This window comes from Achroia grisella, unplaced genomic scaffold (genome assembly GCF_030625045.1).
Source record: "Achroia grisella isolate CSIRO2021 unplaced genomic scaffold, CSIRO_AGI_Agris_v1 utg241, whole genome shotgun sequence".
In the NCBI taxonomy this organism is placed as follows: Eukaryota; Metazoa; Arthropoda; class Insecta; order Lepidoptera; family Pyralidae; genus Achroia; species Achroia grisella.
In genome coordinates this window covers 4,011,927-4,033,300 of record NW_026712734.1, presented here as the reverse complement: position 1 = coordinate 4,033,300, position 21,374 = coordinate 4,011,927, and the positions used below count along the sequence as shown (strand labels likewise).

The following is a 21,374-nucleotide window of genomic DNA, read 5'->3' as shown; positions in this document are numbered from 1 at the left end:
CGGTCTAGAGGTAAATAAATATAATGAACGCCATCTGTGTTGGCAGTTTTAAACTACGTACAAACATACTATAGAAAACTGAATATTTCATGAAATAGTCGAGCATGCTATTGTTTTTATTTCATGATGTAATCATCTATTACAGTTGAGCTATTTGCTAGTTTTTCTTAACTGAACAGTGAAATAAAATTTGGCGCGCGCTATTAATAAAAATGTGAATGTAAATTTGACTCTATTCTTCGCATTTAGCCGCTGATCTTGGTCTTTGTTCATGTAGAGCCAAGACTACTAAAGTAGTCAGCCAAGCTCTTCTCAGAAGCGCAAAAGCCTAATGGCATCTTTACAGACTTTACGGTGCGACCTTACTATTTTGAGGATTCATAACAATGTAATCCAACGCAGAAAACTGTGAAGAACTCCCTTATTAGTTTGTAAAAGATATTGTATATAGCTATAAATAATATTATGCAATTATACTTATAATCATATATTTCATTATATCATACTGATATATAACAGTTCATATAAAAAAGGTGGACAAAATATAATATAAGCTATTTTATACTTACAAGTTATCTTCTGTATTTATTCACCAATTTATTTATATACATAGCCGCTATAGTTTTGGTATCTTGTTCTATTACATTACTGGTGTCCAACAAATTATTGGGTATATTATCACAGCCCTAATTACTTTCAATACTTACAGGTGCTTCCAATATCTACATTTGATTAAAAAAAATAAGAATACTATTTAGGTAAAGGACATTGTCGTCCTCTCAATTCCTCTTCAATATCTTGCAACGTCCTATCTTTCGTTTCCGGTAACAATATGCCTACTATAAATAAACAATAACCTAGTACACATCCATATAACAAATATGCTAATGAGAAGCCTATTGAGCTAAATAAAACAGGTATAGTTTTAACAACAACGAAAATGTTTAAAGACATAAACAAGGAACTAATTCCACCACACAAACCTTTGTATTGCATAGGATACAGTTCACCAGATAGCACATATGATAAAGGCAACGCTCCTGTTGCTATGGAGAAGACGTGAATATGAACCAACACAATACCAATGTAAGGACTATCGTATGGCAGTAAATTATTCTCTTTTCCATACGTATATCCAGCTAAAATTAAGTACATTATTATATTCAATGGTACTGTTAAAAATAACAGCAGCCGTCTTCGAATCTTCTTTATTATGATCAAACTGATTGTACTAGTAATCAATCTTTGTATGTCTATTGATATTACTATTGTTGCAACGTTGACTTCAGAACCAATAACATGTTCCACTAAATCTAATGTATATGAAGTAACTACGTTCGATCCACTCCATTGTGCCATCGTATAAAGATGCAACATTATAATTATAGGCTTATAGAAAGCTCTTTCTTTTACTGTAACCTTTATATAACTTAAACTAGCTTCTAATCTGTTAAAAATTGTCTTCGATACATCGCTGGTTTCCTTTTCTTTATTCACATCGACATCAGCTGTTATCATTTTCTCTAATTCATCGTTTTCATTATCGCCTCTTAGAGCTCTGAATTCTTTTCTACATTCGTCGTATTTACCTTGATTTGATAGCCAACTCGGCGTCTCCGGTGTCAATAGCACAATAAGTAAATTTAATAAAACGAATACAATACATATATAAGAAGTTGTTTTCCAATTCAAATAGATTCCTATCGTATGAATTAAAAATACTCCTAAACCTATAGATAATGATAGAGTCATCAAGAATGCACCACGATTTTTAGGGCTGGTACATTCGCCGATTATAACTGGGCCTAAAATTGTGATCATGCCCATTGGGATACCTTGTAAGAATCTAGCGGCGATCATGAACTCGACACTATTTGATAATATGAGGCACACCCATCCAAAAGCAGATATAGTTGTAGTAGTGAGTATTGCTATTTTCCTTCCAAATTTGGTCATTATTGAAGGTACGATGCAGTTTCCAACGATAATAGAAAATGCAGGGATGGCAGCTGAAACAATAATGAAGAAATGTTTAATAGAATTTTGAAATAATGATTTTTATATTTATAAATTTCGCGTTACGTCTCATCTGGAATAAACTCAACCAATCAAACTACTTTACCAATATTTATAAAATTTTGCTCACGGCGTGTTATTTGATACAATTCAAAATGTTAGTTAATATTAGTAACAATTTTAATTTGTTAATTTGTTAAAATATAGTACGGTACAACAAGTTAGTAGTAATAAATATAGGTTTCATCATATTCTGTTATTTCCCGCGTACAAATTTTAATTAGGTAAAACAATTACATTAAGTATATAAAATTATTAATATAGATATACAATCGCCATAAGTAAATCATGATATTGTCTGTGATAAAACTCTTATACAGCATAACGTAATTTATTTATGAGTTCTAAAAACACTTAATAGATGGCTTTGTATATAAATCTATTATATCCAATAGATGGCGGTAAGAAGTCGAACAACTTTTTCCTTGTCAGTACCTAATACACAGAGCAGCGTAGGACCAATTGTCGTGAAGATCTTTGGGGGAAGTCTTTGTTCAGCAGTGGACGTCTTCCGGGCTGAGATGATGATGATGATGATGAATATATAGAAAGGTATTAATATCTATATTTGTGTATTATATGCTATATACTGATAGATAGCACGTATTAATGAAATAATCCCATTGTTATGTTCTCACCTATCCACGATCCCGAGGAGTCATCTATTTGTATAGTTGAGTCTGGTGCCCTCAGCTGTGGGAGTAGCACGGTGGAGAGTCCCAAGACCAGCCCCATGCCGGCCATATTGAGTGCCACTCCACCCGTCACTAAACACTGGAATGGAACAAACGAATTTATGGCTTTTGTATTAGACAAAGTTAAGTTTTTTTATAGCATACACCAAAAGAACAGGTTTAATACCTCTTAAGAAGCAAAAGAGTGAGTTAGGAGTAGATGAATTTTGGAAAAGAATAGCATCGTTGAAGATGAACGCATGGGCCCTTCTACTAACTATATGAAAAAAAATTATATTACATACAACAAAAAATCAGATTGGTTATGAAATTAGTATTGTAAAAATAATCGTTTATTGATTGACCAAAACTGGTCTATGAATTTAATAATTTAATCTATTACATGAGAACAAGATTGTGGGCGTGAACTAATAATATTCAGAACAAAAGATTGCATTGCAATTGTGTGCTACATTTATTGGTAATCTGTTTTCGAGTTTGTAAAAAGGAACTCACTTGTTTCACAAAAGGGGAAAAGTGTGTTACCACCGTAACTCGTGTAGTACAGTACTCACAAGAGCAAAATCGCGGGTAACAGCCATGCAATATTTCATTTTGAATATACCTATATTCAAAATGAAATATTGCATTGCAATTAAGAGATTACATCTATTAAAGTAAAAAATTACTCTTAAACTTAAACTTGTTTCACAAAAGGGGAAAAAATCCCACTATCTCTTGGATTATTATAGTATATACAGGAACAGCGTGGCGGACTTCAAGTAGTTATATTTAAAACTAGTTGTTCCCGCGAATTCATCCGCGTGGAATTTAACTCTATTTTTCTAAAATAAAAGTAGCCTAAGTTACTCCTTATTACATCAGCTACCTGCCAATAAAAGTCCAGTCAAAATCGGTCCAGCCATTTCAAAGATTAGCCGGTACAAACACACAGATATGTACCGTATTTATCTTCATATGCATGTAGTAAAAATTGTTATATCAATATTACGAACAGACACTCCAAATTTATTTATATGTATAGATGAAACATTGCATTGCAATCAAGAGACTACATCTGTTACAATAAAAAATAGCTCCTAAATATGTTTTTCAAATCTATAAAAAGGAACTCACTTGTTTCACAAAAGGGGAAAAATGTGTTACCACCATAACTCATGTAGTATTCACAGAACACCGCTCGACTTTGTAATCTGTACGGACTATAGATTTTATTTCCGTACATGCGAGATGTTAGCAAATCATGGGGAAATATCAACCGAGACGTGCGTGCTCACATCGTGTTTTATAAAAATAAAAATATATTACGCGTAGGGATGTGCCGATACAAGTAGCAGTTTTGTGTCGATACCAGTTTATTTGGCACCGATTCTATTTTCCAATACTTGCTCTGAATCGAAACGAAATTACGAATACGTATCGAATCGAATCAAATCGATATTTTGAGAAGCAATATTTTTCTTATTAATAATATCATTGATAATCATATAAGTTTAGATATGTGATGACCTAAAGAAGGTAATTGGAATGTGAAATGACAGGAAACTTGTTATATTTTAAATGTGAATATATTTTAGATTATCTTACAGTTCTATAATATGATTTAGAAGATATCGCTATGTAAAATTAAGAAAATCTTACCACGTTTTATTATTATATATTTATTGAGTTTCTGATATCTCGTCGGATGTTACAACCATGGCGATTGCATTTAAGTTTAGTTTTATCCTAAATAATGACAGAATCAAATTTTTAAAAGGTGTCGCTGATTATCTATTCGGAGATTTTTATTCATGTAAGTCTTTTACAAATACTTCTAATGACTCCAATCTACCAGCATGTTCGAGCTAAGAAGAACAGTCATGAAACTGAGTACTCACTTATAATCTTATATATAAAATTCTCGTGTCACAGTTTTCGTTCCCATACTCCTCCGAAACGACTTGACCGATTCTCATGAAATTTTGTGAGCGTATTGAGTAGGTCTGAGAATCGGCCAACATCTATTTTTCATCCCCCTAAATGTTAGGGGTAGTCCACTCCTAAATTTTTTTTTTATTTTAAGTCAAAACGTTTGCCGGGACAGCTAGTCTTATATATAAAATTCTTGGGTCACAAAGTTCGTTACCATACTCCTCTGAAACGGCTTGACCGATTTTTATGAAATTTTATATGCATATTCGGTAGGTCTGAGAATCGACTACTATTTATTTTTCATACCCCTAAGTGAGAAGGGTAGGGGTGGACCCCTAACATTATTTTTTTATTTATTGGGCATAATTTTTTATTTATATTTTTGTATTATGTGTCATTAAAAAATACATACAACCCAGAATTTTCACCCTTCTATCACCAACCACTATTTTTTATAGCGTTAATAATTTATATGGCAAAACAACGTTTGCCGGGACAGCTAGTACCTAATATATATAATTACAGAATTTGTTAAACAAAGATAATTCCATCAGCACACATAAGTTTATTAAACTAATACTTAAATGAGTGGCTATCGATAAATTTGGTATCGGAACATCCCTATACAACCGCAGTAGAAGTTTGTTCAAGACGAACGAAATTACTTACGTATAGTGACGGAGCAAGAATACATTTTATTACCAGTTGATGAGTTGTAATGTACAAGACATAAATCTTTGTTATTCCTGCAGGTATGAGTCCGGTATCACGACCATTGTGTCGCAACGGCGGATCCAGGGAGGGGGTAATGGGCCCTAAGTCCCCAGGACTTAGGTGGACCATTAATTGAACATAATGTTTATTTATATATTTTATCACCATACAGATTTTATTAACATCTTTAAGTACAGTACTTACGTACATTAATAAAATACTTACTTTTTACTTGTATCTATTGTTATCAACATTAAATTATAAGTTCTCGACTTGGTCACGACTATGTGACCCCCTCCTGCCGGCAAATCTGGACCCCCTTGTTGTGTCGTCATATCATATCATATTCGTCAAAAAGTCATGACTTCTCGACAATTTTTTTTAGTGGATAAAAATCTTATTCATCTCATTTGTGATCTACCACGAGGTCTGGTGCCTTCCACTTTTCCCTGCACTACGAGACGCTCTATGGAGTCATTACCACGGCGACATATATGGCCGAAGATCAGAATGCGTGACTGCACTGTGATTGATAGGTGCTGATGATGCAGAGTTCTTTAAATATGGAATCATTTGTACTATTCTACTATACAGTCTCGCCTCACCATATTCTTTCTCAACATCTATATACTTTTTCTACAGTAATAAAATAATTTAGACACAATGTGAGTTAAGATAGACCTAGACCAGTTGAACCAGTTGGTTATGTATTCAATATTTTTTCTTTGTTGAGTATTTAATTGAATTAGTGCTAATTGGTGGTTTGTATTCACACACTTAAACTTAAAAATGTAAAGTAATAATAAAATTATTTAAAAGAGCAACACGCAAGTTTCTTGCTCGTTCTTCTTGTGATGAGACAGCTTTCCGAACGAGCGGTAGATTAAAAAAAATGTAATGACTATTCAAAAGTGCTTCAATGTAAGTTTATTTGAATAAATGATTTTCTATTCTATTCTTATTCTATTCTATTCTAGAAGAGATATAATTATTTTACACATAAAAAAAATTGACAAGTCCGTCTCTCGATTCCAGCCATCTTGTTAAATTATATATGCTATTAGAGTAATCTAATAAAGACGAACATAAGTAAGTGCGTAATCGGAGCGGGTCGCTTGTGGATATTAAAAAAAAAATACTACTAGTAACGCACCGCGACTATTTCTACAAATACTTCAATTAATTTACACAAAAACTACCACACTTACTAAGAAAACGCTGTTTTTGTCAGAAAATGCGTTCAGTAGTTTTTGAGATTGTCGCAAACATAAAGACAGATGCGGTGGTAGAGTTTGTTTTATATTATGTACCTATAGGGAAGAAGGGAATTATTAGTACCTAATGTGGACTAATGAACATTGCTAGCAATGTCAGGTTGATCACGCAGTTTCCCCTGAAAATCATCGTGATAAATTCCAAATGAATTTAGATGGAATAACTGACCTGACCTCATGTTCATCTTATCATCCACCACTGACGACCCACTTTTATTATGCCTACATATCAGATGATGAAAACGTAAACGAACGCACTCGGTAGATAGGTTCAAATCATTGCGTAACATTTTCTGCCTGACGACTAAGAACAATATTTACATTGTAGTGTGAGATAAATTTCAATAAAAACCCATTATGAAAGATGATTAATATGAAGGACGCTATACGTTGAACATGAATTAAATAATTAAATAATTGTCTAAACTTATGTTACTTTACTATTGTACAAACTCTGAATAGACTAGTTCTTTTTCAAAAATCATTTATTCATGAAGGACATTTTATTTATTATATGACGACCTCGGTAGTCTAGCGGTCTAGCACACCGGTTTACGACCGATGGTTGCGGGTTCGATTCCTTGCACGGCACAAACATTTGTATTCATGAGTATGATTGTTTGTATCAGTCTGGGTGTTTTCTATGTATAATATGTATTTATTTACAAAAAAAATATCTATGTATATGTATCAGTTATCTAGTACCCATAACACAAGCTTTAGCTAGCTTAACTTGGGTCTAGATGGCGCTGTGTCATTTTCCTGGGATTATTATTATTAATATTATTTATTTAACTTTAATGCACACAATATACTGAATATATATATATTAGAATAGAATAGAAAATAATTTATTCAAATAAACTTAATTTTATTTGAAGCACTTTTGAATAGTCATAACATCTACCGCTCATTCGGAAAAGTGTCTCATCACAAGAAGAACGAGAAAGAAACTTGTGTGTTGCTCTTTTAAACAATCCTTGTAAGTTCACATTATACAACCAGCACTTAATTTATTAAGGTTAAATATAAGTACACAATAAGATTAAATCAGTCGTAGTGATAAGAGCAGACTAGTCCCTACAAGCAGAACTCGTTCACGAGTATGACGGATGAGCCAGTACAGAGGGCTTAACACCATGCGGCATTTTCTACCAGTCAACCATAGGTGGTGCAGAGAATAATTGTTGACGTAGCAAATATAATAAATGAACAAAATGCAATAAAATATAAACAGAATTTTAGCCGCTTATGAACGTAAAATTTTTTATATTATAATTTTTTCCCGAAGTATTGCGACACTGAAGTGGCAATGGGCAGGGCACATAGCTCGTAGGACAGATAGCCGTTGGGGCAATAAAGTCCTCAAGTGGCGACCACGGACCGGAATACGCAGCGTGGGAAGGCCTCAAGCAAGGTGGACGGACGATCTGGTCAAGATCGCTGGAAGGCATTGGATGCGAGCAGCGCAGGACCGATCGTCGTGAAGATCTTTGGGGGAGGCCTATGTCCAGCAGTGGACGTCTTCCAGGCTGAGATGATGATGATGATGAACAATTTTTTCCCTACCGTTTTTGAAAAAATTGCACATGCTGATGTTCACACTATTCTCCGTAATTTGAATTTAAAAATGAATCTGTATTTTGTAAACATGTACAAGCGTATTTGAAAAGAATAAGAGTTGAGTTTCTTGTCAGTCCTTAGTTCTAGAAAATTCCGAACTGACGGTAAATTTTAATATATCATAAGAGTCTGTAATAAATACATAAATAACCCTGGACTATACTCACAACGTCATCTAGATGGACTAGTCCCACGTTAAGCAGAGCTTGTGTTATGGGTACTGGGCTAGTGATATAAAACTACTTACATTTTGTAAATAGATATCTGTATCTATGCATAGAAAACAACCAGACCGATACAAACAACCTTACTCGTGAATAAAAATGTTTGCACCCTTCGAGGAATTGAACCCGCGACCATCGGTAGTGCGGCGTGCTAAACCTCTAGACAACCGGAGCCGTCAATTCCAATAACTTACCAATACAATTGCAGTTTATCATGATGTTCATCCAATGTGCATAAAATGAATCAATTGATTGTAGGACTGCAATTGAAGTAATGAAACTCAATCACAGAATATAAAGAGTGTCTATATTGTTTTATTATATAACTAGCTACTCACCCCGGCTTCGCACGGGTGTACATGTATTATACATATAAACTTTCCTCTTGAATCACTATCTATTAAAATAAAACCGCTTCAAAATCAGTTGCGTAGTTTTAAAGATTTAAGCATACATAGGGACGGACAGACAGCGATAGCGACTTTGTTTTATACTATGTAATGACTAGCTATACCTGCGACTTCGTCCGCGTGTTATAGTAAGCTTGGGAAAATTTTCATCGTTTCATCTTCAAAATTGACTTTTTCTATACAACCATCATCCCCTATTTTATTTTTACAATCTTTGAATGTCATATTTATTTATATTTAAACAATAGCTTAAAATATAAGTTTTAAACTTCTAGCTTTAAAAACGACGATACTTCCATACAAACTCTCATCTCCCCGTACAACCCCTTACAACACTTTTTCTATATTTATATTTAATCAACAGCCTCAAGTCTTGGCTTCTCTGTACCCTACAACCGAAACACATTTAGCCGCTTTGCAGCGCTGGTATGTATTATAGAATAGAAAAGAATAAGGGACTTAGGTCTTTTTACAAGATCTACTTCGATAATAATCATCATCTAATAACAATTAAATATGTCCTTACCATCAGGCGAGACGTATGCTTATTACTCTAATTTCAAATCAAATCAAATTATTTTTATTCATATAGGTTTTTATTCGTGTATGTAGGATCCTTATGAAATGTAAAATTTACCGTCAGTTCGGATTGCTTTCTAACTAAGAAGACCAGACAAGAAACTCAACTCTTATTCTTTTCAAATAAGCTTGTACATGTTTACAAAAATACAGATTCATTTTTAAAACTCATATTTGTGAGAATAGAGTGACCACTAGCATATGCTATTGAAATTCTGTCAAAAGAAAATAGTCTAAATCAGTGTTCGTAACCAGAACAGACCAGTCCCCACAAGCAGCACCCGTTCACGCGTATGATGGATGAATTTCGTTACAAAAGAATAGAATAGAATAGAATAGGAAATCATTTATTTAAATAAACTTACATTGAATCACTTTTGAATAGTCATCACAGTTTTTTTAATCTACCGCTCATTCGGAAAGCCGTCTCATCACAAGAAGAATGAGCAAGAAACTTGCATGTTGCTCTTATAAATAATCGTTGAAAATTTTCATTTTTAACTTGATGTGAATACAAACTACTGAAGTGTGTGAATAAAAAAATATATTGCTCTTTAAAGAACTAGAACAAACAAAATATTATAACCTCTTTTGTTTTTACTTGGGGAAACTCCTTCATGGAGCTCCACCCTCCACGGGGGAGGGGAACGGGTGCTGTGAGACCCCTACTCATTAAAAGTTCCAAGGTATCCCGATGAAGCACCTATTGCTCACAGGATCGGAGTGACACTACGATAAAATATATAACCTCTGGAAATGCAGATTATTAAAATAAAAAAAAACTCCTAACTTCAGGCGAGCCGTACGCATGTATTTGTGAAAATAGATGAACTCGATGATGTAATGTCATGCCCAATGTTTACAATAAATACATGGTCAGTTATGACATAACTCTGTCCAATATTTCAATACTCTGATAACATAATACTGATTCTATACTATATAATATTATAAAGCTGAAGAGTTTGTATGTTTGTTCGAACGCGCTAATCTCAGGAATTAATGGTTCGAATTGAAAAAACCTTTTTGTGTTGGATAGTCCATTTTTCGAGGAAGGCTTTAAGCTATATAACATTACGCTACGACCAATAGGAGCCGAGCTGCAATGAAAAATATTGCAAAAGATGGGGAATTGAAACGCAGACGAAGTAGCGCGGGTCAACTAGTTATAAATAAAAACAATAAATAAAGTATTCGAGACAACAATTTATAACTTCTAGACCGACTTAAAAACTTGGGCGTTATCAATTTGACTGTATGTTTAACTTTATATTACTGTACGCATTATTTAATTAATAAATAATATTTATATATATATATAAATATATATAAATTTCAAGAAGGGTATATTAAGGTTTTTTTATACTATGATGGTGGCAATCAAGCTTACGGCCCATCGTAAATGGTTACCGTAGCCTATGAACGCCTGAAACACCAGGGGTGTCACGTGCGCGTTGCCGACTCTTAAGAAACCTTAATATACCCTTCTTGAAAAACCCCATGCTGTAGTCTCGTGGGAAAACCTCGGCAGGAAGTTCATTCCACAATCTAAGTGTACGCGGGAGAAAACTCCTCTGAAACCGCACTGTTCGGGACCACTTAGGTTCCAGCGTGTGGGGATGAATTCCCTGTCGATGGCGAGCGGTGCGGTGGTAAAAGGTGGCTGTCGGCATCATGTCGAACAATTCAAAGGTTCCTTAAGAGTCGGCAACGCGCACGTGACACCCCTGGTGTTCAGGCGTCTATAGGCTACGGTAACCGTTTACCCTCAGATGGACCGTGTGCTTGTTTGCCACCTACGTGCTATTAATAAAAATAGAATAGACTAGAAAGTTCTTTATTCAAATAAACTTATATTCAAGTACTTTTGAATGGTTATACTTATTTTTTTAATCTACCGCTTATTCTGAATGCTGTCTCATGACAAGAAGAAAGAGCAAGAAACTTGCGTGTTGGTCTTTTAAATAATTTAATTAATTGTTGTAACTTTACATTTTTAACTTGAATTGTGTTGAATACAAACTACCAATGGGCACTAATTCATTAGAGTCTTAATACGAAAGAAAATTAACAGAGACCAATCAAATTGTTTTCAGTTGTTTCATCGGTTCATCAGTCTGTCAGTTTATGCATATTTTTTACTAGCTTTATATATCGCCCAATTTACATAATATATTTTTAAATTATAACCTATGTGTTATTTTGATCCATAAACTCTATTTCTGCTGCGTGCTGCCACACCGACCACAACATTGTACCTGTCCCGTCTACATTACGCCATTAAGGAGCAGGACATTGTCGATTATATTCGTACCAAGAGTAACCTGACATTGAGGGTGACGCAGTTGAAGTCGAGTCACAACGCGAGTTTCAAAGCGTTTGTGGCCCTGGTCCCCACCGACTTGCTGCCCACCTTCCTGAAAGGGGACTACTGTCCGAAAGGTGTGGTATATCGGCGCTACCGTGGCAGATTGCCGTCTTCAGTGCCGTGATCATACAGACAGTATCAATGTATTAGTTTTTGAATATTATATTATATGTATGTTAGTCTATAAGGTATTTATAATATGGGCCAAGTTGCCTGAAATAAATGAATAAATAAATATTACAGTAATGTTTCATCAAAATCCGTTCAATAGTTTTTGCGTGAAAGAGTAACAAACATCCATCCAAACTCTTTGTGATTATGGATGGATGTTAGAGTATGGATCCATGTTTGTTACTCTTTTACATCATCATCATTACATAGTACAAAACGCTGTCCCTGTCTGTCCGTCTCTATATATGCTTAAATCTTTAAAACTACGCAACGGATTTTGAAGCGATTTTTTTTTAATAGATAGAGTGATTCTAGAGGAAAGTTTATATATAATACATGTATACCTAACCGAAGCCGGGGCGAATAGCTAGTTTATAAGATTAGTAAGATTAGAATAGAAAGTAACCTGGGGATCACCTGATGGTGAGTGGTGACTGCCACCTATGTAAGCGAATTGCACCACGAATTGAGAGAGAAATAAAAACATATTAACCTCAGAACCGATTGAGTTGTAAGAGTCGAAATAAATAAATTAATTTTCCACTGATTAACCATGTGTAATAAAGTGCAATAAAGAATGTTTTGGAACACTACGCGTATGAATTAGCGGGAAAAACTAAATAATTGCTTAGCTGATAACGAGGAATTATGGGCTATTACCATTGACAAAATCATTGCATCATTACAAGCAACACGTAGAAATTTATAATCTTTTAATTAACTAGTACCACACACGAATCTGTATTTATAGTTACATGCGCGCCCGCATCTCGATTACTTCTCAACAGCGTTCAAGATCAAGATCTTGTAAATACGAAAATAAATTCATCAGTCTCACACGGAGATGAGACAGTCCGCACGACTGTCCGTGATTGTTATATAGAAAAAAAATGTCAGCGCCATGTTTTACACCTTTCCTGAAACAAGTATGTATTATTTATTATTAATAATATCATATTATTAAATAGAGTTCGTCTTATTATTAGTCTGTTCTAAAATTAAGTTCGTTTTATTTAAACAACTGCCTTCACAATGCAGTTGAATAGTTTTTCAATACAAGAATTCTGCTTTCAATGCAGTCAAATAATTATATTTATATACACTTTTTTATTATGTAATATTTCGATGCCTATTATCACTGATTCTTTTTCTGATACTTATTTATGAAAACGATACTATATAATACTATATAATTAGAGTTCGTTTTATTTAAACAACTGTCTTCATAATGCTGTTAAATAGTTTTTTTTAATACAAAAATTCATTTTTAATTTTGTCATTAAGTATATATTTTATTAAGTAAAATTTTTATGTCTAAATTGAACGGATTCTTTTCCTGATAATTATTTTTTATAACGATACAATTAAATCTGTGTTAGTCCAAAACGAACGATACTTCAATATAACCACATAACATAATTGATATAACCAATATAGGTTATATTGAAGTATCGTTTGTTTTGGATTTAACTGTCTTTTACACGTGTTATCTGTTCAAAAAATAAAATCTAGATTTGTATTCATGAGTATGATTGTTTATATCGGTCTGGGTGTTTCTTATGTATAATATGTATGTGTTTACGAAAAATATCTATGTATTTGTATCAGTTATCTATGTACCATTGTTTAAACTTATTATTGAGACCGTTGATTAAATATAAATACATATGACAGTAGCTAGCTTAACTTGGGTATAGATGGCGCTGTGTGAATTGTCCTGAGATTATTATTGTTATTATTAAATAAATAAAACTGTTATGCACGAAGTTGCATGTAAAAGCTCTCGTTCAGAATACTAACCCTTACTAATATAATAAATGTGAAAGTATGGATGTTTGTTACGCTTTCACGCAAAAACTACTGAAACGATCATCATGAAATTTTGTACACATGTTCTTGGAGGTATTAGAATGAACATAGGATACTTTTTATTAAAAAAATATTTATAAAAAAACAAAATACCAACATTTGGCTACTTCAGCGACATCTAGCAGCCAGTAATGAAATTATCTATTGTAACGATCTCCGATACTTATTTAATGGATTCGATGCGGGCGAAGCCGCGGCTAAAAGCTAGTAATAACTATTAGGCACATTGATTTAAGAAGAAAAAGTGTAATCCATCACGTTTAAAATAAGTAATCATGTTGCTAAGTAACAGTTTATATGTAACGTGCAACTGATCGGAACGAGAATAAATTATATTTACTGCTGCATATGTATGTATGTATGTGTATGTAATCCGCTGAACATCTCCATCAATAACTTTGTTTGTAAACTGGTTGGATTACAACAAAGTTATGTAAACCTCAGTATATTAGTTAAAACCACAACTGAATCAGTTACACAGTTTCTGAGATTAGCAAGCACAAACGGACAGACATAGACAGCGCAGATATAGCACAGGCTGGTGGACTGGACATTCTATATTCATGCATTAATAAAAAAATATACATAGAAATAAACAAGCGATACAAACAATCATACTCGTAAATACCGTTTTTACCGTATGAGAAACGAACCCGCGACCGCTACAAGTAAAGCAATGTGCTGAATCGATAGAATAGAAAATCATTAATTCAAATAAAATTAATTCAAGCACTTTTATCATAGTTATCATTCTTTTAATCTACCGCTCATTCGGAAAGCTGTCTCATCACAAGAAGAACGAGCAAGAAACTTGCGTGTTGCTCTTTTTAATAGATGTTTTTTTTATATAAATATTTACAGTATAACAAGTAAGAGGCATGTGATAATCAACATAGAAATCGCTACGCACTCATTATTAGTGTAATCAGATAATATTGTCAGTGCTATGGATTTAAAGTTTTTCTATAAAAACATTATTATCGTTAACGAATTCTTCAATTTTATATTTATTTATGGTCGTCGTAATATATTTTTCTCTTCCATTCATCCCTGTTCGCAGTCATCGCGTTATTTACTTTCTTTCCTTTCTTATCATCTTTTACACAGTTCATCCATCTCTTTTTCGGCCTTCCTCTGCCCTTATAACCATCCACATTCATTTGTAACACCTTTCTTAAAATATTATCCTCGTTCCTACGCATTACATGTCCATACCATGATAGACGATTACTCTTCAACCTCTCTGACACCGGTGCCACTTTCATACTTCCTCTAATGTATTCATTCTTGTAGTTGTATAGTATATACAGCACTGTAATTATTATTTCAAACATTAATGAAATTGTTAATGCAACTTAATGTGGCAATGTTTGAAATCAATTAACGTTAATATAAATAAAATTGGAGTGTCTGTTTGTAATATTGAAAAAACCGTTTTTTACTACATGCATATAAATACACCAAAATATATTTTTTTACAATTTTCATCTGTCTGTCTATTTGTTCCGTCTAATCTCTGAAATGGGTGGACCGATTTTGACGGGACTGTTATTGGCAGGTAGCTGATGTAATAAGGAGTAACTTAGGCTACTTTTATTTTAGTAAAATAATGGCATATTCCACGCGGACGAAGTCGCGGGTGCAGCTGATATATATTATAATTCTGCTTATTTAATAACAACTGAAATAACATGTTTAGCAATTGTGATATGAAATGTTGTGCAAGATTTTAAATTACTATACCAGTATCATTCAATGAGATGTCTACATTACTGTACCACATGATATCGTTGTCATAATCCTTTAATTACTATAATGATATAATGAGCTCAATAAAACAAAGTTTCCTTCCACCTAGGGTTGCCAGCCATACTTTATAATAACACTAGCTTTAGCCCGCGGCTTCGCTCGCGTTAATTTATCCCCTTATGGGTGGAATTTATCAAAATCCTTTCTTAGGGAATGCCTACGTCATAGTAGCTTTATGAATGCAAAGTCTCAGCCCGATCGGTTTAAAATTGACAAAGTTTCATACGAACTTTCATACCCTATTTTATCCCCTTGTAGGTAGAATTAATTAAAATCCTTTCTTAGCTGATGCCTACGTCATAACATCTACCTGCATGCCAAATTTCAGCCCGATCCGTCCAGTGCTTTGGGCTGTGCGTTGATAGATCACTATGTCAGTCACCTTTGAGTTATATATATATAGATATCCTATTTTATTTTTGGTATATTAAGGTTTCTTAATGGTCGGCAACGGCGCGTGATACCCCTGGTATTTCAGGCGTTCATAGGCTACGGTAACCATTTACCATCAGATGGGCCGTATGCCTGTTTGCAACCATCGTAGTATATAAAAAAAAAGTATGCAAAAATACTTTATTTCCAACCTTTAGAATAGAATAAGAATAGAAAAGAATTTATTCAAATCAACTTCATTTAAGCATTTGAATAGTCATAACAATGTTTTTAATCTACCGCTCAATCGGAAGGCTGTCTCATCACAAGAAGAACGAGCAAGAAACTTGTGTGTTGCTCTTTTAAATAATCCTTGTAAGTTCACATTCACAATTCGAAACGCGTGAATACAGTACTTACTGTGATGCTTAAAACAAAATACTCATTATGGATACTTAACGATTTATAATTACTGAACGAAATGTTAGATGTCAATTGTGAGTCGTTACATTTGTCGCAGCTCAAAATACGTTTTTAGAGCAATAAAAACATGAAATTTAAAAAATACTTTTTTTTTTCTAATACTTTGTTTTTCCTATGCAAACCAGTTTTATGTTTTTTTTTTTTGTGAAAAAAAATTGCCAACCCAATTCCACCAAATACTTTTTTTTTTCTAATACTTTATGGTTCTCCTATGCAAACCAGTTTTATGTTTTTTTTTTTTGTGGAAAAAAAATTGCCAACCCAATTCCACCATATAAAAATACAAAACTGTCTTTAAACTAGCATTTGAACTGAAGCGAACCACGGCGCAATTCGAAATGAAACGTTATTTATTCCCCGTTTTTTTTTAACATTATAATATTTTCATTTTATGTATGACTAACTGTTCCCGCGACTTCGTCTGCGTGGAATTTAACTTTATTTTTTTTAAATAAAAGTAGCCTAAGTTACTCCTTATTACATAATCTACCTGCCAAAAAAAGTCTCGTCAAAATCGGTTCAACCATTTCAGAGATTAGCCGGAACAAACAGATAGATAGCCAGACAAAAATTGTAAAAAATGTTATTTTGATGTATGTACCGTATTTATATTCATATGCATGTAGTAAAAAACGGTTATATCAATATTACACACAGACACTCCAATTTTATTTATATGTATAGATATAGATAATGGAATAAATGGAATGATGCACCCGTCTGCGTGTGCATCATTCCATTATCTATTATCATTATTGACGATTTACGCTGGTGGGACAGTGGAGCATGATAAGATGAGCATGAGGTCAGGTCAGTTAGTCCATCGTGACAAATTCCACAAGAATTTATTACGATTGTAAGAAGCACTTAATATGATTTCCAAAAAACAGCGATATTCATTATATTAATACTAGATTTAAAAACAAACTTGCTGTCCCCAAGTATCGTTTAGAAAAAGGTAATAGGTCTTTTATGGGAATAGGTATAAAAATTTACAATAAGATATCAAAGGATATGTTGGAATTACCCTTAAATAAATTCAAAACATCTGTTAAATCATATTTACTGAGCAAAGCCTATTACTCACTAAACGATTACTTGAATGACGAGTGTGCATGGCAATAGTTGTTCATGCACGGGATTTTCATTTAATGTTAGACATAGACACCTACATAAATATACATTGTAAATAAACTGGCTTTAAAAAAAAAAGTAATTTAACTGACTTTCTTGCCAGTTCTTCTCTCTTCTTCGATATATATACCGAACTGAACGGTAGGGAAAAAAATTAATTATAATGTAAAAATTTGACGTTCATAAGCGGCTAAAATGCCCTACATGAATAAATGATTTTTGAATTTTTTTTTGATGGACGACTGAGGCTTTGAAGCCGGCTACCGTAAGGGAAACCCCAAGTAGCGCCCGTGACTTGTGACACGGGTGTAGGTTTAAAAGGCCCTTTTAGAATGCATTAACACTCACCTTCACTACTTGCAGCTTCCCCCCAGGCCCAACTAAGACCGGGATAAACCCATTGCTAATACAATTCACTTTAATATCCAAAACACAACTGGCACGCTCTGCGCTCGACGACTGAATGCCGCGGCTCACGCAATGATAGAGGATTATTCAACTACCGACCTCCGTATTTATAGACCATACTCAGTGTAGTAGGTTGGTCTATAAATACTAGATGGCGCTATTTACAATATTCGTAATAATCCTTACATTGGGTACTTCATTAGTACTAAAAACAAACTACCTTCTTTTAATATATTTTTAAAATATCGGATTTTTTCTACAATAATGATGTGAATTCTAACACGATGTTTTCCAGGGGAACCGCGTGGAGGTCAACCTGACATGGTGCATTTCTAGCAATAAAATCATTAGTCCACATTACTAACAATCCCATTTCCCCTCGTATTTTTCATATTTTCATTGTAGCTCCCGTCTTATTACCAACAACCTAACTTTACTTCTTTATAGTATAGATATACTTGATATGTATGAGTGTCTGTTTGTAATATTGAAATAATCGTTTTTTACTACATGCATATGAATATAAATAAGGTACATATACTAAAATAACATTTTTTACGATTTTTGTCTGTCTCTCTGTCTGTTTGTTCCGGCTAATCTTTGAAATGGGTGGACCGATTTTGATGAGACTTTTATTTTAGAAAAGTAAAGTTAATTTCCACGCGTATGAAGTCGCGGGAACAGCTATATAAAACAGCAGCTATATAAATAAATTCGTTTGTTCCATTCCAGTGTTTGGTGACGGGTGGAGTGGCACTCAACATGGCAGGCATGGGACTGGTGTTGGGACTCTCCACCGTGCTACTCCCGCAGCTGAGGGCACCAGACTCGACTATACAAATAGATGACTCCTCGGGATCTTGGATAGGTGAGGACATATCAATGGGATTTTAGGATAAATCAGAGCGATGTATGTTTGTATCTTTGATGGCATCTTGTTGTGGGGACTGGTCTGTTCTGGTTACCGCCTTAAATTATTTCCTTTGACTATAATGCAATAGCATATGCAAAAAAATCTTCCAAGGCACGCCCTTGGAAGATTTTTAATTGACCGCTCATTAGGAAAGTTGTCTTATCACAAGAAGAAGGATTTGTTTAGGTTACGGCCATTGACAATATGTCCTTTTGGTAATAATGCAATAGCTTATGCTAAGGGCGTGTCTTGGAAGATTTTTTTATCTACCGTTCATACGGAAAGTTGTCTCCTTACAAAAAGAACGAGCAAAAATTGCGCGTTGCTCTTTTAAATAATTGTTGTAACTTTACATTTTTAAATTGAAATGTTTGAATACGAACTAGAATTGATTTGTTAGGGTCAAAATATTAAATCTATACAAATAAAATTGGAGTGTCTGTTTGTAATATTGAAATAACCGTTTTTTTACTATATGCATATGAATATAAATACGGCACATACACCAAAATAACATTTTTTACAATTTTTGTCTGTTTGTTCCGTGTGTGTGCTAATCTCTGAAATGACTGGACCTATTTTGACGGGACCTTTTTTGGCAGGTAGCTCATGTAATAAGGAGTAACTTAGGCTAATTTTATTTTAGAAAAATAAAATAAAATTCCACGCGGACGAAGTCGTGGGTGCAGCTAGTATACAATAAGATTAAATCAGTCGTAGTGATTAAAGCAGACCAATCCCTACAAGTAGCACTCTCACAAGTATGACAGTTGAGCCACCCATCACTGCGCTCAACCATATTTTACTTATACGATTCCTATTTATATTATTCAAACATTCAGTTTAGATAAAATAAATTATCTAAGACTGTTACAATAAGTGTAATAGTAATAATATTTCTATCAATTGTTTCAGCCGCCATTCCTGGATTTTCAATCATTGTTGGAAATTTCATAGTGCCTTCTATAATGACCAAGTTCGGAAGAAAAATAGCAATACTCACTACTGTAGCCATATCAACCATTGGATGGTTGTGCATCGTGTTATCTAATAGCGTCGAGTTCATGATCGCCGCCAGATTCTTACAAGGCATCTCAATTGGAATGATCACAATTTTAGGCCCAGTTATAATCGGCGAATGTACCAGTCCCAAAAATCGTGGATCATTTTTGATGACTATATCATTGTCTATAGGTTTTGGTGTATTATTAATACATACTATAGGAATTTATTTGCATTGGAAAACAACTTCTTATATATGTATAGCTTTTGTTTTATTAGATTTATTTATTGTATTATTAACACCAGAGACTCCAAGTTGGTTATCAAGTCAAGGTAGATACAGTGAATGTAGAAAAGTATTTAGATCTTTAAGAGGTGACGCTGAAGAGGCAGAATTAGAGAAAATGATAGAAGCAGATATCGCTATAGATAAAGAAAGGGAGACTGGAGATGAGCCTAAAACGTTTGTTGATAAAATGAAATCTAATTTCCATTACTTAAAAGTTACAGTAAAGGAAAGAGCATTCTGTAGACCTATATTTATAATGTTGCACATTTACACAATGGCACAATGGAGTGGAGTCAACATAGTAACATCGTATACGTTAGATTTAGTACTCCGCGTTATAGGAAATGACGTCGACGTTGCAGCAATGGTAATATCCATTGATATACAAAGACTAATTTCAAGCACAATCAGTTTGATCATAATAAAGAAGATTCGAAGAAGGCTGCTCATATTCATAACAGTAACTTTGAATATAATAACGTTCCTAGTTTTAGCGGGATATACGTACGGGAAAGAGAATAATTTGCTGCCATACGATAGTCCTCACATTGGTATTGTATTAGTTCATGTACACGTCTTCTCTATAGTAACAGGAGCTTTACCTTTATCATATGTGCTATCTGGTGAACTGTATCCTATGCAATACAAAGGTTTGTGTGGTGGAATCAGTTCATTATTTATGTCAATAAATGTTTTTCTTGTCGTTAAAACTATACCAGTTCTGTTCAGCTCATTAGGCTTTCCATTAACATATTTATTGTACGGATGTGTAGTTGGGTATTGCTTATTTATAGTAACCATATTCTTGCCAGAAACGAAAGATAGAACATTGCAAGATATTGAAGAAGAACTGAGGGGAAGAAAATCTTTGCCTCAATAAACTTATTTAGAGAAAGCAATTGTGGAATTGTTTATATTTATGGCTGTGATTTGTGATAATAATCAATTGCTGACAGCCGGTCCTGTCGTGAACATGGTGCTAAAATTAGGCAAATAAAAAAAGAAAAACAATTAGTTCATATGTAAAATAATATTTGTATATATTTA

At 33.7% G+C, this 21,374-nt stretch overlaps 2 protein-coding genes across 2 annotated transcripts; one reads left to right on the top strand and one right to left on the bottom strand.

Moving 5' to 3' along the window:
• Nucleotides 1-570: 570 nt before the first annotated feature.
• LOC131842701 (facilitated trehalose transporter Tret1-like) lies at nt 571-3,923 on the bottom strand. Its single transcript, XM_059191279.1, has 3 exons — nt 3,888-3,923; nt 2,715-2,850; nt 571-2,009 (listed from the first exon to the last, which is right to left on the bottom strand). Exons 1-3 carry the CDS (start codon nt 3,921-3,923, stop codon nt 751-753), a joined length of 1,431 nt encoding a protein of 476 aa, XP_059047262.1. The 3' UTR covers nt 571-750.
• Nucleotides 3,924-12,824: 8,901 nt separating this feature from the next.
• LOC131842698 (facilitated trehalose transporter Tret1-like) lies at nt 12,825-21,374 on the top strand. Its single transcript, XM_059191274.1, has 3 exons — nt 12,825-12,974; nt 18,856-18,991; nt 19,952-21,374. Exons 1-3 carry the CDS (start codon nt 12,939-12,941, stop codon nt 21,205-21,207), a joined length of 1,428 nt encoding a protein of 475 aa, XP_059047257.1. The 5' UTR covers nt 12,825-12,938; the 3' UTR covers nt 21,208-21,374.